Source organism: Protopterus annectens, chromosome 5.part0 (genome assembly GCF_019279795.1).
Source record: "Protopterus annectens isolate FY-2018-M chromosome 5.part0, PAN1.0, whole genome shotgun sequence".
Classification (NCBI taxonomy): domain Eukaryota; kingdom Metazoa; phylum Chordata; order Ceratodontiformes; family Protopteridae; genus Protopterus; species Protopterus annectens.
This window is the reverse complement of record NC_056735.1, coordinates 482,658,606-482,676,149: the sequence shown is the minus strand read 5'-3', so window position 1 is coordinate 482,676,149 and position 17,544 is coordinate 482,658,606. Positions and strand designations below refer to the sequence as shown.

At 39.2% G+C, this 17,544-nt stretch overlaps 1 protein-coding gene across 1 annotated transcript in view; it reads left to right on the top strand.

Annotated features, from left to right (window-relative positions):
• CFAP47 (cilia and flagella associated protein 47) overlaps positions 1 to 17,544 on the top strand; it is a 7,413,452-nt gene that overhangs the window by 2,070,476 nt on the left and 5,325,432 nt on the right. The window contains exon 19 of the mRNA XM_044071840.1: positions 11,219 to 11,363. Within this exon, the coding sequence (XP_043927775.1) occupies positions 11,219 to 11,363 (145 nt within the window). The remainder of the gene's footprint in view (positions 1 to 11,218; positions 11,364 to 17,544) is intronic.

Below are 17,544 nucleotides of genomic sequence, written 5' to 3'. Positions count from 1 at the left end.
TTCCGAACATCACTTAGTTGCCATCAGAACAGCGAATACACAACTGCATTCGATAACATGAACTCGATGACTGTATCTTCGTTCAAGTATTACAGGAACGTTGGCTCGGAGAAATGACGTCGGCAATGTTATTTACGATATTTAGTATGTTCATACAGGTTCTTTAATGGAGTAGTTCGGCAGTGCAGCAGCTTGACTGGAAGATACTTTCATCTTGTTTGTATTTGTAAGTGGTTATTAGAGAAGTGGGATCTATAGGATCTGTCAATAGTGATATAAAAGTAGGGACAGATCAAATGTCTTAATATAGTTTTATGTACACAAGGTATGATTGTAGACATGTTCATGTAATTTATGTATTATTATTTTTAGTGAATAGTCTTGATAGTTGTGTATGTCTGAGTTTGTTGAGCAGTATTCTATGTAGGATGTTGTCAATATGCATGATTATGTGATATACATACATACGCCACACTGTATTCGTGTATCCTGATTCCTCCGGTTGTTCTTAATGTACTTCTGTTGCACATCATTGTCGATGAAAACCTATTTAAAATGAAAAAAAAAAATGGGTGTAACATATGATAACATGAATGCAATGTACGCGACTGACATGCAGGTGTGCTTTACAAAGAATAGTGCAGTAGTGCAAAGTCTGAATTAATATTTACGATAGCCATGATTACAGGGATCCTTTATGCATGTATCCACATAGTGAACTAACTCGGTATGACCTGTGCTACATGGAATCATTGAATGTACGGCCAACTTTATAATGTTGTATATTCATCTAGGAATATATAAATATAGTTTGAGTGCATATAGTGGTTATTAGTGTGTATATGTTCAAATGTGTTGATACGCGATGCTTGTATTCAGTTATGAACTGGCGTATTCCTCTACATGGTCATGGTTCTTTGAGATATAAAATATATGATAAACTAGCTGAAAAGTACGGTATGTAAGTACCAGACAGTGTTAATGTATTGCAGGTGTGAGTACACATATCACATCAAAATGCTAGCACAGACTGTCCAGGTACAATTGGTGCAATATATCAAACTATATTATCCCAAAAAGGTCGGAAAGTGCTTAGTGTGGATGGATACCAGTATTATCTGGAGAAATGTACTGATACTAGAAGGTACTGGTGTTGCATAAAGAAGAACAGTGGCAGATGTAAGAGCCGTTGTATCACAGAAGAGTCTGTTGAGGGTTAAAAGTTGGAAAAAGTACTTCCCATTTTCATGGACCAGACGTAGTACAACATGAGGAAGGGAAGGTACGGCAGGCTATAAAGCGAAAAGCAGAGCAGACCCTGGAAGATCCATGTAGGATAGTTAGTGAGGTTTTGGCAGGAACATCTAGTGATGTAGTTACTAGTCTACAGAATACTGATGCCCTCAAGTAAACAGTTTGTAGGCTACGCTGTAAGAATAGAATGGTAAGTATGTGTAGCCTGGAGTCCCTCTTGCAGCTGACAGCAGATATGCTTCTAATAAAAAATGGCACATTAATTGTTCATCACATATACAATAGAAGGAGGAAGCTACTACATGATAGAGCAAAATCAAAAAGGAAGGCATCTCTGATCAGTATTAGCAAAAAACTATGGGCACTCATAAAATTGATTAAGGCCAGCTTCGAGAGAAAAATTGCACAGGACACTAAGGATAATCACAAGGCTTTCTTTAGTTATGTTAGGAACCTGGGTGGGAATTCCCAGATATGCTCAGAATTGGTCCAAAATGACAAAAAATACACCGAACCCACAGACATTGCCAACATCCTAGCTGACAGGTTCAGCGCAAACTTCTCCCCCCCACCCCACCAAAAGGGCAAATATTTATCCCAGCAGAGTGCTGCCCCCCTGACATCTCAGATGCTCAGGTAAGAGCTGCCCTCTCCAAAGCAAAAAACACAGCATCAATGGGACTAGACGGTGTCCCAGGCTGCATCCTACATGAACTCCAAGAAGAGCTAAACCCAAACATAAAACTACTGTTCAATCTTAGCCTTACTACAGGATATGTACCCAAAGAGTGGCATACAGCAACAGTGGTCCCTCTCCACAAAGGTGGTGCCTCAACGGATCCTGGAAACTATCGCCCCATAGGCCTGACTAGCTTAGTCTGCAAAGCTATGGAAAGGATCATCATAGACCTCATAAATAAAGATATTGGGGACCTACAGACACTGGATCCTACCCAGTTCGTCTTTGTTAAGGGCAGATCCTGCCTCTTAAACCTGGTTGATTTCTTTGAAACAGTCACCAAGGCCATTGTCGAGGGGAAGGTGGTCCACACAGCCTACCTGGACCTCGCAAAAGCCTTCGATGCAATACCACACTCGGGCATTATAGATAAGCTCACCAGCTTAAATATAAACCCCTATGTCACTAGATGGGTTGCAAACTGGCTGAAGGACAGAACCCACATGGTTAGAATTGCTGGAGCCATGTCAGACTCCAAACCAGTTACAAGTGGCGTCCCACAAGGCTCAGTCCTGGGACCTCTCTTGTTCGGTATATATTTCTCGGAGGTACAGGCCAACATGGAAGGACTGTGGCTGACTAAGTTCGCAGATGACTGCAAACTGGGCGCCATAATCGACTCTCCAGCCGACACAAGCATCATACAAAAGGGCCTCATAGAAACAGACAACTGGTGCCAGAGCCATGGCCTCAAGCTAAATGCCAAAAAGTGTATAGTCATCCCTTTGGCAAAAACAAAGTGCACACAAATTACCACATAGGTGGTAATCCATTAAGTACAGAAGAAGTAATTAGGGACCTGGGGACCCAAGTTGATAGCAATCTCTCATTTGACAACCATGTGGCCAAAGTGGTTAGAAAAACATTTTATATAACCCACCTAATCATGAAGGGATTCACATCTAGATAAGGGGAGGTCATCGTGCCTCTTTACTCATCCCTCATCAGGCCCATAATTGAGTACAATGCTCCTTTCGGGATGTACCTTACCAGACACCTGTAGCAACTGGAAAGACCCCAAAAGTACCTCACCAAGAGGATCATAGGGCTCAAATAGATGCCATATGCTGCTTGGTTAAAGAAACTCCAGCTCTGCTCAGTGGCATACCGCCTGCTCAGAGGCGATCTGTGCCTGACGTATAAAGCTATGCCCAACCCGGAATTAATGGACATGCTGCACCTCAGAAAATCCAAATCCCATCGAGCTACGCGCTCAAGAGACTTGAACCTCAGCACTGAAATAAATAGGACATGCTGAAGGGACAGATTCATAACCCAGAGGCTCCCTTCACTCTGGAATAAAATCCTAGTCCAGGTTAGGCAGAGTCCCTCATTGACTCTCTTCAAGAGGAATCTTGATGAGTGGATGGGAGATCGTAGGTTTACCCCGGGTATCACTTCTGTGTCACTGTTAGACAGATGCAGAGTATACTAACCTCGATAAAGGGCATAGCAAAATTAATTTAAAATGGGTGGCGCAAGCCAAACACACTCTGGCTAGGCTTATAAATGCCCTAGGGCAGATAGCCTTGTATGAACCTATGAACCTTTGAATCACCAGTAATTCAGTCAATAGTGTCATACTGACAACTGAGGGTAATCTGTGGATGCTTTGCGCATCTGAATTTATATTGATGGATGGCACCTTTCTGATTAGCACAAGGGAGTGCAGATAAGTGTACCCCATCCATTGCAGTATCACAGGAACATCTGAAGGCAAGGTTATCCCTGTGGTATATGGCATATTGCCTTCAAAGACCGAAGAATGTTATGATCAGTTTTGGAAGGCTGTTATCCAACTATGTAGTGAATTCCAACTAGTCTTAAAATCAAACAGGATTCTAAGTGACTTTGAAAAAGGGGCAGTAAATTGTATATCTAGGAATTTCCCTGAAAGTATGCCTAAGGGCTGCTGGTTCCATCTTTGCCAGCTGCTATGGTGGCAAATACAGAAGTTGAGATTGGCATCTTTATTCGGAAATGATACACAATGTGTACTACTTTGTAAGCTGATACCAGCTTTAACATTCGTATCACCTAAATCAGTGCTATCTATGTGGAGGACATTGCAGCTGACATGCCTGATGCTGGATGACCATTATGTGATTTCTTTCGTAACAATTACATTTTGGGGTGACCAAGATGGTATGGCATAAGAATTGCTACCTGTGAAAGACTACCTCCATTGTTTGACATGCCATTCTGGAACCAATGGGAAACTTGCTTACGGGGCTATCTGAGAAGCCAGAATACAGTGGAGGGATGGCATCGGCGGTTGCAAAGCCTACTAGGCAAAAAACAGTTATCATGGATGTCTTGCATACCATCTGTTTAGAAGAAAATCATTTGGAAGATTTGAAAAGTCGTCTACTGTCATGTGTGCCATCATCACCTAAACAGAGACGATTACATGATAAGGAATCCCAGTTCATGCGACTATTGGATTGCAGGAATGAGATGACCTCATGTGGACTAGCTAAACTAGTTGTGTTGCACTGCTCATTCTGACATGTACACACAGAGTTTATGTGGAATGTTAGCACATATACAACTACCTTCTATATAGTAACAACCGTTACTTTAATATATGCAAATATGACTGGATGAATTTCCTATTTATGCTACACGTTTGCAACATGTTCACTGCGCACCAGATGGTGGTTTAAGTATATAGCATTTGCTTTGAATGGTACCATTTATGTTATGGGCTTTTTTCAGAAATGACCACTATGTGCATTATATATCAATGTGGCCATTAACATGTATTCGGAAATTGCAGTTTCACGCTAAACATGATCGGTGAAGGGAGGATTTGCACATATTCAATCTAAAGTCGAATTTTCGCACAAAGGGTGAATTTCGACATTCTGAACAACATCTAATCATGAATTTCAACAAACTGATTGGATAAAATGACAGCTTTACATTCTGAATTTCGATCTTATGATAGTAAACCTATATATATATATTTGCATATTTATGTAAAATGATATTAATGAATTTATCTTAAAAGTCATTTTTTCTTTTAATTTCTTTTTCCTTCATTTCTCTTCCATCTATTTCTTTTGGCTTGCCTTTTTAAGGAGGTGTTGTTACAATCTATATATTCTGTTTGTTCTAGTATATTATTAGATTTCAGGAATGTCATGACAGTGTCCAGTTCTTCAAAGGATTTGGTTTCATCAGGAAGAAATATTTTAAGTCTGCAGGGAATAGTAAGTGAACTTTAATCTGTTTCTTCTTGAGTTCTCTTATTTAAGGTATTAAGCATTTCCTCTTAGACGTGACAGTAGCAGAGTAATCATTGTCAAACCTTATTATTTTATCTTCTGTCTTGATAGGAGATTTGAACTGAGCAGTTTTAAGAATTAACTGTTTGTCTTGAGATGAAAAATTCTTAAAATAGTAGATGTCAGAGAAGGATTATTTTTTGAGGAAGATGTAAAGAATGTGCTCCCTCTATACCATACAACATAGCTTCAGGCAAGTCTAAAATCTTAGGAAGCCAGGATGTCAAAAACTTTGCCAAACTATCTCCCTCTATTTTTAGGCAGACATAAGATATGAATGTTGTTTTTCCAAGACTGCTTTCCAAATCATCAATTTTATTCAGCAGTAGAGCATTTTGCTTCATTAGGAATTCAATATTATTTTCAATTTCATTTAATCTCCCTTTCATATTATTTAGAGTATATTCTATCACAGATATTTGGGATTTCTGCTGTTTTAAAGTCTCATGAATTTGTTCCATCTGTTTGGAGCATTTTTCTTTAAAGTTGTCTACTTTGTTGTCCATTTTTAGAGTAAGTTTTTGTATGTTATTAACAGCAGACCAAAGCTACTTTTTTAAGGATGAATCCTGAGAGTTTGTTTATATGTAACTCATTTCAGGATTTTGTATGAAGAAGTTTTCCAGATAAAAATTTGACAGGAAAATAATAAGTTGCAAAAAAAAATGTTGATACTATCTTTCAGAATGATTTAAATAGTTATATCCACTTAGAAAAATCAGTTAGGATCCTTTAGAAATGTAATTTCCTGTCTGAAATAAAAATAAAGTAGCAGAGCAAGAGGAATTTTCTGCTAGCCTGTTAACATCATAGCCGCATCCCCCTGACTAGTATGTTTTGAGCTGTATCTTACTATTTTGGAAATATTTATTTATTGAGGTAATATCTGGGGATGTTTTCCTCATTAATCTGCACATCCTTGAAATTAAAAGGAATGAAATGGCTGGTTGCTAATAACAGCACTTACGTTATTAGTATACACAGCAACATTTAAAAATGTAAAGCTAAACACTGAAATATATCAAAGTTAAAATTATACAAATCATATTAATATTGCATTATTACAAAAATCTGCTCAAAATTACAAAGGTCAGATGAAAAAAATGAATGCGAATACAGCTTTTGTCAGATCTTTAGATGTTCATCATTCAGTCACTGCTGCATTGGCCTTAGATATATGGGATACATCCTGCATATGATATAACAGCCAGCCTCCTCCCAAAACTTAAGGTGGTTTCCATGTACCCAAACTGTTATCAGCTTACGCAGAGCTGAATAAAATCAGTGCTTTGGGCACTGAGCTCTTATGAACTTTACTGTCATTGAAGAGTGCTCCTCTTGTGGGCTTTCAATGATACGTTGTTGGCTAATGGTTCTCCATTGCTGGGCAGAAAAGTTTCCTTTTGGAAAAAAAAATCCACATTTTATTTTTACGATAGAAAGGTAACTTTTTTCTGTGAAATAGCTTAATTAAAGCTAGGAAATAAATGTTTTTCTATGGACTGTCACATGACTTTTAGTAACTTTTTACTGTGAAGTCTGACATTTTACTTTTGTGGAGAAAAAGTTATTAAAACAAAGACTTTCTTTGTTTTCCCAAACCAAAAATCTATTTGTTTACTTTTGGGAATGGGGTAAGTATTTAAAGTGCTTTTTACTGAGCTTTTGATAGAAAAGCTATCTTTTCATCATTGCCTTTTCACCAACTACTGCTGTCAGAATTACCTTGGATTCAGACATCATTTTTATGTTTGCCATGGAACAACTTACTGGTTCCTTGATTCTTCCTTCTACCAGCTACAGAAAAGAAGAAAAACACTATATAGCCTTTGCCTGTTTAAGCAGGATACAAATTTGTCTAACCAGAGAAGGGTACCCATGCTGTGGCCATTTCTGGTTTCTCAGACCATTCATCTTTGACCCTATCTCGTTAAGGCAGAATGTTTCAGGAGTTAGATACATTTTCTACAGCTGTTGGTGAAAACTTCAGGGAAAGGAGAACCACTCTTGTCAGTCTTGGAGAAAAGATCTGGAATTCCTCTCTGGCTAGCCAGATTAGGATATCTCTCCCCAGGGATGTTTTGCCTGGCATAAGTCTTTCTGGTTGTAAAGAAATTTATGTCAAAAAGATGCAAAAAGTTAAACATTCATCTTCAGTGTCTCTGTTACTTGGAGAGAAGTGATTTATTTTCCTTAGCTCAGGATTTTATTCAGGATCTTGTCCCTTTTTCTTCTTTTACTGGAAAGCGAAAGAGGAATTTTGTCATTTTCTGAAGATTCCCAGTATACCTAACAAGAAAATGATTTTGGGGGTCTAAGGCTGCCTTCTGTCCTCTGGTAACTGGTTCTGAGGGGAGTGTTTCTACATAGTTCCTCAAAATAAGTTTCTTTTTCTGAAACCATATCCATAATGAATCAATTGTTTCATTGTGAGCAAAATGATTAAAAGCAAAAAAAAATGGAGAGGCTGCAAACACGGCAGTTCAAATAAAGCATTTATTCTTATAATGCAGGCTTTCACATTCATCATGAATGCTTCCTCAGACTTTAAAATCTGAGGAAGTGCTCAGTATAATAATACATGTTTTATTTGAACTGCTATGTTTGCAGCCTCTCCAGTTTTCTACTTTTCAAATTTAATGTTGTATGGGAAGACGCTTAATTCACTGGGAGATATTTTATTCATTGATTGTGGACAAAATTATATTCCACTGTTGTTGAGAAAAATATTATGAATTTTCTGACTCACTCCTGTTCTTTCACCATTGGGGAATGTGTTTATGACCGCCTATAACTTGCCTGACAGCCAGCCTGCAGACCCCAAAAAGGCAATTGATTGTATAAAGTTCCATGATCAAACATATTTTATTTTCCAGTCCCAGATCTGACCATGCAGTGATTTCTTTGGTAAATCCTGATGCTGCTAAGCATCTACTAAATGCGACTTCCCCCCTCCTTTGATAAGGTTGGGAAAGCCTTTGATAGATACGGGGAAAATGATGTACATCTGCTACAATTATTTTAGAATTCTTAATTGTCTTATGTTAAAGTTTATGCTTGCATCATTTGAGAATATGAGGAGCATTATAGCTGCCTTTTCCTCTGAGTAAAAACCTTTTATGGTTAATCATATTGTTTCTGTGTCACAGGTGACTAAACACTCTTTGAAGTGTGCTTAAGATGTAGCTGATTCATCTTCCAAAGCAGCTGCTACTGGAACTGTTATGAAAAGGCTTGCGTGGTTAAATTCACAAAATTTACATTGGATGCTAAAGCTGAAATTATTAACTCTTCTTTAACTAGAGAGATTGTTTGTGGGCCTTCTGTTGCTGAGATCCTGAAAAAGTGTGATGAGAGAGGGAAACTGATTCAGGGGGTAAATCAGATCTGTAGCCTTCCTTTACTAAGTTTGTTAAAGGTTTTACACCTACCTCTGCACCTTTTTACTAAAAGCAAAAAGGGGTCCACAAGGAAATGAGGAGTCCCCCCCCCCAGAAAGAAGGACGGTCTAATTCTGAATGACTATCTGCAGAGTGACCCCCCCCTTCCCTTCTTGTCTTAGCAAGCCTTTAAATCTTTCCTAAAATCCGTCCCTCCATTTCTCTTTTTTTGGCATCAGATCATCTCAAATGGGTTCTGATAGTGATACATCAGGGATACAAATAGCAGTGGGAATCCCTCCCTCCCTTTTAGGAGATTCCTAATATTTCAGAAGATCAAACTATTTTTCCCTTCTGTCATTCAGCATCTGCTATCACGGGCGATAATTGAAGCCATCCATCTTTTTCTGATATAGAAAGTTTTTTAATCAACAATGCTTCTGGTACCAAACAAAGAACCTTCATGGAGACCAGTGTTAGATCTGTCTTTTCTAAAACAGTCTGTAAAAGTCCTAAAGTTCACAATGCTATCCTTCATGACCTGTTACCTCAGATTCTACCTTTACTTTCTTAGGAACTCTAGATTCATAGGATGCTTATCATCACATTCCTATATCCTCAGATTTCAAATGTTTCTTAAGGTTTTTCTGTGTCTGGGTTACTCTTTCAGTTCTCTGCATTACCCTTTTGGTGTATCCACTGCTCCAAGGGTATTTGTAAAGTGCCTAGTTCCAGTCATAGCATATTGCAGACTGCAAGGTATTAACATTTTTCCTTAGATAAGTTGCTTATCTTTGCAGAGTCTTTTTCAAAGTTTCAGGAATCCCTCACTTGACTGAGAGATGATCTTCACAGACTTGGATTTCAAGACAACATCCAAAACAAACTAAATTCATTTTTAGGTATAGAGCAGGCTTTGCCAAACCATTCTCCAGGGGCTCTTGGGTCCTCATCCTTTATCATCCTGTTCAGTATAAGCTACAGTAATTTACCCATATAGCTATGTCTACTGCAGCAGTGATCAAATGCTGAAGATATTACAGCTGTGTAAGTAAACGTACCAAATAGTAGGTATTTCAGTGATTACTGTTGTAGTATACACTCACTCCATCCCCTTATTTTTGTGCACTTCTTATTGCCTTGGTGAGTACTTTTTTCCCTAGTATTGACCTCTTTCAGAGCTCTATTACCTGCTCTCAGTTGGCATGATAATTGTGAAAGGGCTTGGCACCCAAACCACTGCTTTTATTCAGTTCTGCTCATGCTAATAATGGTTTGGACATGTGTCCGGTGTCCTTAAGCTCTAGAAGCTGACCTGCTGTCATCTCCTATGCAGGATATAACCCACAGAGTTAAGACTACTGCAGAAGTGATCATTTGAACATCTACTCTTATGGTAAATTTACTTACACAACTGTACTTTATGCATTCTATAATGCTAATCAGAAAGGAAAGTCATATATTTTTATTGCTATGAACCAGAGTCAAGCTTAATAGTAAAAGTTATGACTCTGATTTTCAGGATTTGTGATTCATTCCTGAGCGATGTTTGAGGTACAGTAGACTTTCCATATATATGTTGTAGTTACCCTTGCTGTTCTTTCCTGTGTCCTGGTTGAAAAATATGTAAGAAACGCCATTTAATTTTCTTGGTTAACAACTAAATAAATTGGACCATGATAATTTATCAGATATTTCAATATTTTTCTATTTTTTTTTTTTTTTTTTTTGCAGTCTTTGTCTTCTCCTGCTGTCCCTAGAACCTTTTAAAATATGGTAGAAGGTGTTGTTACATTGTGGTCAAAACTACTGTTTTGATGAATGTTGTCAGTTATCCTCATTGGCTATATATTTTAGATGCAGTATGCTGTCGCACTAGATTTGCGTTGAGCTGCTAAAATTTTATGATCCATTATGTACAAAGAAATAGTGACCTATGTACTGGATCAAAACAGAATGCCTGTGCAGTGTTTTAGAAGATTGCTTTGTAAAGCCTAAGTAAGTGGTAGTAGCAAGAAAGCACTAATAATCTTTGTCATAAGTACCAGAAAAATATAACACAAAATGACTGCAACTGTATCCAGACATTTTGGTTACTGGATTGTATTGTGCTGGTATTTTAAACAATTTGTTTTACTGCTTATAGTCTTTTAATGTCTGAGCATGTAGCCTGTATAGCAAATATTACTGTAAACTGCATATATTGATATGGCAGAATTTGATGACAGTACAGTAAAGAACGTGTCTGTATCCTGAATTTTTCCTGCTACTTTCAGCAAGTTTTGTTTGGAGTATTAGTCTAATGATCTTAACAGAGCTTTCTTCAGGTTTATATTGCTTTTAGCATATAAAACACACACGTCAAAAAAGTGTGTTTTGTTTACTGATTGTAGTATTTCCACATTCTAGTTAGAAATAAATTCACAGTACCACCTCTAGTGGAACTAAAATCATTATAATAGAAATTAGTTATTCATTACAAAATTTTGAGCATGTGACAGTCTATTGTTAAACAGAAGGTACTAATTCATAGTTAACATTTTCAATTTTCACAGAAATGCTTTAAGTTCCATGGTGTATACATTGGTTCCATTCATGAAATCCCATTCATGCTTGAGAATAAAGGTGTAACACGAGCCAGAGTAGAGTTTGACCTATCTAAATTCACAGATTTTGGATTAAAATTTAAAGACAATGCAGGTATGTGTTCTTATTTTTTTTGTATTTCTGTTAAGAGAAGTAAAATAATTGTGTATTCAGTAACTGAAGGTAATGTACAACATCAGAATGTTCAAATTATATTTCATCATCGTACTTCTGACAATTTTAATCTAATCTGAGTTACAGGCCTTCTTTAGAAGGCAGTTTCAGCTCACATTTTTCCAAAACAACAGGAACCAGAGCCCCTGGGTAGAAACTGGTTTACCTGCTGTGGGACAACAGGTCATAAACCATTTCTGGGTTACAGTCAGCCTCAAATTTCAAAGCTATGAAAACCCAAAGGTCACAATTTATTTAGTCTTTTTTGACCAGGTTAATTCCGTTAAGACAGTGTCCTCATTTCAGAGAGGAATTGAGGTGATATTCATACAAACTACGGGAAATTTGGCCAGGGCACCTACCTGAACTACCACCAACTTAAACAGATGGGATCTTGGTTGAATGTCTTCTCCAAAGTATGGCACACTCACAAGTATCCAGGGGTGGCAATTGGACCCACAGCCATCTGAGCTTTCAGCACCAAAAGAGAGTGTAATACCTGCTGATCAATGACACTGCAATTATTTGGCCTATAAGTTTATAGGTGAATACTAAGCTAACTGCACTGGAGCATTTTAAGCTTAACCATGTTATTCCATTTGGTGCTCAAATTACCGTTACAGTGATTTTTATTCTTATACTTCCTGTTTGTGAATGAATGTTTCTGGAATCATACTGTTGTATGTTGAAAGGGAGGCTTCCTGCAGTATAGGACATTTAGGCACTGCATCTATCCATTAATAGCACAGGGGCAGTCCTGGGGTAAATGTCCTTATTACCATCCATTTATCTAACTTGCATTTAAATAGGGACATGGATGAGCTTTGTTTTACGTGTCTGGAGTGACTATTCCAGAGTAGTGGTATCTTCTGGGATATGTACCTGTACATCCAAACCATTCCATCTATCTTACAGAAGAAGCTGATGTTTCTGGATTGGGAATTTTTGATACCTTTTGACTTGTTGAAATACAGAAGGTCCATTGAAGACCAAGAACAAATCACCTTTTATTAGTCTGCAAGAGAGTGAGTATAGTGATTGAGCTTTGAGGCAGTCCATGACCTGCCTTTGGCAAAACCAAAGTGGGATGAGTCCAGTATTTAGAGGGTTATTTTCTCCTTATTGATTAATTCTCTGATTAGTCTTTCCATGGCTTTACATATGAGGCTGGTCAGACTTATGAGTGAGTAGTTACCCAGGTCAGTAGATGACCCTCCCTTATGCAGAGGTATGGCTGTTACTGTCCTCCATGCACTTGGCACGAAGCCTGTTTGTTGGCTAAGTTTGCACAGTGTTGTTAGGGGCATGGATAAGTCATCCTTCATGCTATTCAAGATAGGGTTTGAGCCTGAATAGGTTAACCAATCTGCATCCCTATCTGGGACATTAGACACACACACACACACACACACACACACACACACACACACACACACACACACACACACACACACACACACACACACACACACACACACACACACACACACACCTCTGTTTGCTGCTGTTGTCTCTTTCAGCAGCTCTCCACAACTGCTCTAATATTCAAATGGGCGCACACATGCACAGATGCTACTACAGACCTACTCTGTGTGAGTCCTTAAAGAAGAAATGTAAGTTTTATGGCAGCCCCCAAAGCCATTGGGCAGTAGACAACTGCCTAGGTTACTTAGTGCTGGATTGGGCTCTGCTTCCACCAAGGAAGTTTATTTAGGGTTTGCTTTGCGCTTGTTTCTACTGGGTACAGCTGCTTCTATGAAATTGCTTATATACAGATATAAGTTAGCGGTGTTTATTTCCAAATAAGCAGTACAGGTTTCTGGGGTTGGGACTGGTGGATTTGAAACTTTCCATGTTATCACTTAAAACAGAAAGTTTGCTTTGGAGAAATTTAAAAAAGTTCTAGAGACAGTAGAGATCTTGGGTTTTGGTTTTATTTCAAAGGAGACAGCTTTGTGGTCAGACCTGATGAGTGAGGATGTTAGGTAAGTGATGTAGCATAACTCACCCATATTTTTGCAGACAAGGTCAGTAATGATATTTTCCCTAGTGGGTATTCTGATTAGTTGGCCTAGAGCATTTGTGTTTACAATGTCCTGGAATCTCTGGGCTTGCACACTAGTGGTGGTATTTGCTTCCCAGCAGGGATGAAGCCAGGAGTTTTTGGACTGTACATACTGGAGCCATGTTGCACCTTCCCCTCATAAAAGGTATAGGTCAGTTATTCAACAGCATCATGGTATGGAGCCATATTCCTCCACCCCAAAACTAAAATGTATAGCTGAAGTAGTGGCCTTATATTACACAGTCTCCTATTGTTATGTTTGGTTGTGGTACAATAATTCCTTGCTAATATCATGCAAATTATCTTTTGGTTGCAGTCCTGTTTTGTAACGAGAGTCTGTAAAACAATTTGTAGACTTGGCTTGCAGTGCAGTACTGTCACAAGCATCTGCAGTCTGCACCAGTCATGGTAATCAGTCCCACAGAGGTCCACTCACACAAGTGTTGATGGTCAGCACTGCTCTGTGAAACATCATGGATAGCCATAGACATCCAGGCATATAAATGCATGTATGCAACACCGACAAAGCATGTGTCACAACATGGCAGACAACCCACAGGTCACCTCTTAACAATTACATCCATTCACTGCACTCATCCAGGCTGGGTGAACAAAATACACTATTTTCTCACTCTACCACAACCAGAGTTGATAACTAGCATAACAAACTGACAGGTTTATATTTCAGTAGTTAATCCAGGCTCTCACAGCAGACTGCACTCTTATAGTACTGATATGGCTATTATAACAAAGTGACTAGTTAACATTTCAGCAGTTAAAACAGTGATCTAGGGTAAACATAGGTTTATAGGTTGTTACTAGGCTATTGGCCCTATGGCCTATACAAGCCTAGCCATAACAATTCTCTGGATATTTCTTCCCACAATGTTTACTTTCCTGGACTCCTGTCTAGCAGGGTGACTGACTTGATCCCCAGGGTGAATTTTCTATCTCCCATCCAATTGTCAAGGTTCCTTTTAAACAGGGCCAAGGAGGCGCTCTGCTTGACATGTATGGGCAGTCTATTCCAGAGTATGGGGAGTCTTTGGGTCATGAACCTATCCCTCCAGCATGTTTTGTTCATTGTGATGACAAGGTTTAGATCTCTGGAGCATGTGGCTCTGAGGGATTGGGATTTCTTTAAGTGGAGCATGTCCAACAGCTCTGGGTTTGACATGGCCTTGTATGTTAAGCAGAGATTGCCTCTGAATAGACGATATGCCACAGAGTATAGCTGGAGTTTTTTAGACGGTCAGCATAGGGCATCTGCTTTAGACCTGTAATTCTTTAGTAAGGTATTTATGCGGTCTTTCCAGCTGTTGCAGATGTCTTGTGAGGTACATACCAAACAGGGCATTGTACTCTATTATGGGTTTAATGAGGGATGAGTAAAGTGGGACAATGACCTCCTTTTTTGGATGAAAAGCCCTTAGTGATGAGGTGTGCCACATAGAAGGATTTCCTGACTGTTGTGGTGATGTGGTTATCGAAGATGAGACCACTGTCCACCTGTGTCCCTAAGTCACTCATCACACTTTCGGTGTTTAGTGTACTGCCACCTATGTGGTAATTCATGGGTACATGTTTTTTCCCAAAGGGGATAACTATACATTTCTTGGCATTAAGCTTGAGCCCATGGCTCTGGCACCAAGCATCTGTTTCTGTAAGGCCCTTTTATAGAATATCCACATCATTTAGGGATTCAGTAATGGCTCCCAGTTTGCAGTTATCTGCGAACTTTGTTAGCCAGAGTCCCTTAGTGTTGGCCTGTACTTCAGAGAAGTAGATGTCAAACAAGAGCGGTCCCAGGACTGAACCCTGAGGTATACCACTTGTCACTTGTCTGGAGCTGGATTTGGAGTTGGCTACTTTTACAGTCTGGGATCTGTCAGTACGCCAGTTGGCAACGCATCGAGTGACATAGGGATTTATGCCCAGCTTAGTAAGTTTATCTATGATTCCAGAGTGGGGGATGGTATCGAAGCCCTTGGCGAGGTCCAGATAGGCTGTGTGGAGTGCCTTACCCTCATCCACATCTCTGGAGACTGATTCGAAGAAGTCAGTCAGGTTCAGTAGGCAAAGATCGGTCTTTCACGAACCCAAACTGGGTGGGGTCCAGTGCTTGAAGGTTGCCAATGTCTTTGTTTATAAGTTCCATGATAATGCATTCCATGCCCTTGCAGATCAGGCTCGTCAGACTGATGGGATGGTAGTTCCCGGGATTCAAAGTGGATCCCCCCTTGTGGAGTAGGATAACTTTAGCTGTGCGCCACTCAGTGGGCATGAAGCCTGAGGTAAGGCTATGATTAAACATGACACTTGGGTTAGGTGCCAATTAATTTTGTAGTTCATGTAGTACACAGCTCTGGATGTCATCTGGTCCCATGGATGCTGTATTCGTAGCTTTGGAGAATGCGGTTTCTACCTGTGTGGTTGTGATTATTGGAATTTGGCAATCTTTTTGTATTGAGATGGGCCATTTAGGGGGTGAGAGGGGTGAAGTTGGCACTAAATTGATCTGCCAGGATATTGGCAATATCCTTGGGATCAGTATATTTAATGCCATTCTATTGTAGCTCAGAGCAGATCTGAGCATTGCCATTTAGATTCTTGACATAACTATAGAATGCCTTGTGGTTGTCTTGGAATCTTTGGCAATTTTATTTTCGTAACTAGCTTTGGAGGATTTTATGAGTGATCTCAGCTTTTTACTAAGGCTGGTAAGGGAGTTTTTTGCATCCTGGGATTTTCCTCTTTTCTGCAACAGTTTCTTCCTTCTGTTGTATAGTTTGTTTATGGCAGGGGACCACCAGATTGGCTTCCTTTTTTGGAGGAGAGTGTCTTGGTTCTATTTGGGATGGCACGATTTATGCATGAGTGGATGTGCTCGTACAGTGCCTTAGTGTAGGATTCAGCAGTCAAACTTTCAGATCCTGTCTGCATAGATGTCATGACATTTGTCACTTCTGACTTGAGTAGCATGAAGTTGGCTTTGGAGAAGTTTTTTAGGGAGGTTTCCTTACTGGGGGAGGGGGGGGTGGAGGTGGGATGTGGCTGTCAACAAAACCATAGTCAAAGTAAGCAACAGTCACAGTTATTAAAATAATGCAGTTATAGTACTATTCTGTTTGCAGATAACCAGAATGAAATGTTACTGGGAAAAGTTTTGTTATAATCTACATTGGAATCTGGTTTACAGTAACATGCCTAATCCAGTAGCAGCAAGTAAGTTACCATCATATCCATTTTCTTACAATGCTGTTTTGTGTTATCATTAAATACAAAGAGTTACAGGACAGCCTCACAGTAGTAGTATGTTTAAAATGATAAAATGACTCCTTTACATAAGTGTTTGTAAAAACACAAGTAAGGGGTAAGGTAGGTGGTATTGTCAGTTTGTAGTTCTGCCAGTGTTATGCAAACATAATGCATTCACACAAAGTAGCTTACCATTACACAGTCAACAATATTCATGTCAGTATATGATTTACACAGTCAACAATATTTTTGTCAGTATATGATTAACCAGTACAGATGCTACCCCCTCAAAAACAAACAATACATTTATAGTTTTTGTTATGCTTACTGTGCCCATTTGCAGTTTCTTTAAAACATATGACACACCTAACCTAGGTAGTACACAGGAAGGCATTCTGCTTGGATTAACTTTATAAATTATTCAAACAAAGTAACTTACAACTCAACTTAGTGGCTTTACAAAATAAAGTCTAAATACAGGTCACTGCGGTGGTGGTGCTGCGGTAGCATTGTCGCCTCACAGCAAGACGTTGTCCCGTTCGATTCTCAGCTAGAGCGTCTTCTGCGAGGAGACATGCGTGAATGGGCATACCTTCGTTGAAAGTTGTGCATCAGGGCTGGCAACTCAGCACATAAAAATCCACTGCCAATCATTAGCAGACCGGAGTTCCGCTGTGGCGACCCCTAACCGGGAAAAGCCGAAAGACACAACAACAACATGGACAGTACAACTATAAGACGTCACAATGCCATACATGAAACAGGAAAGTAATACAAACTCAATTCAGACATAATTTT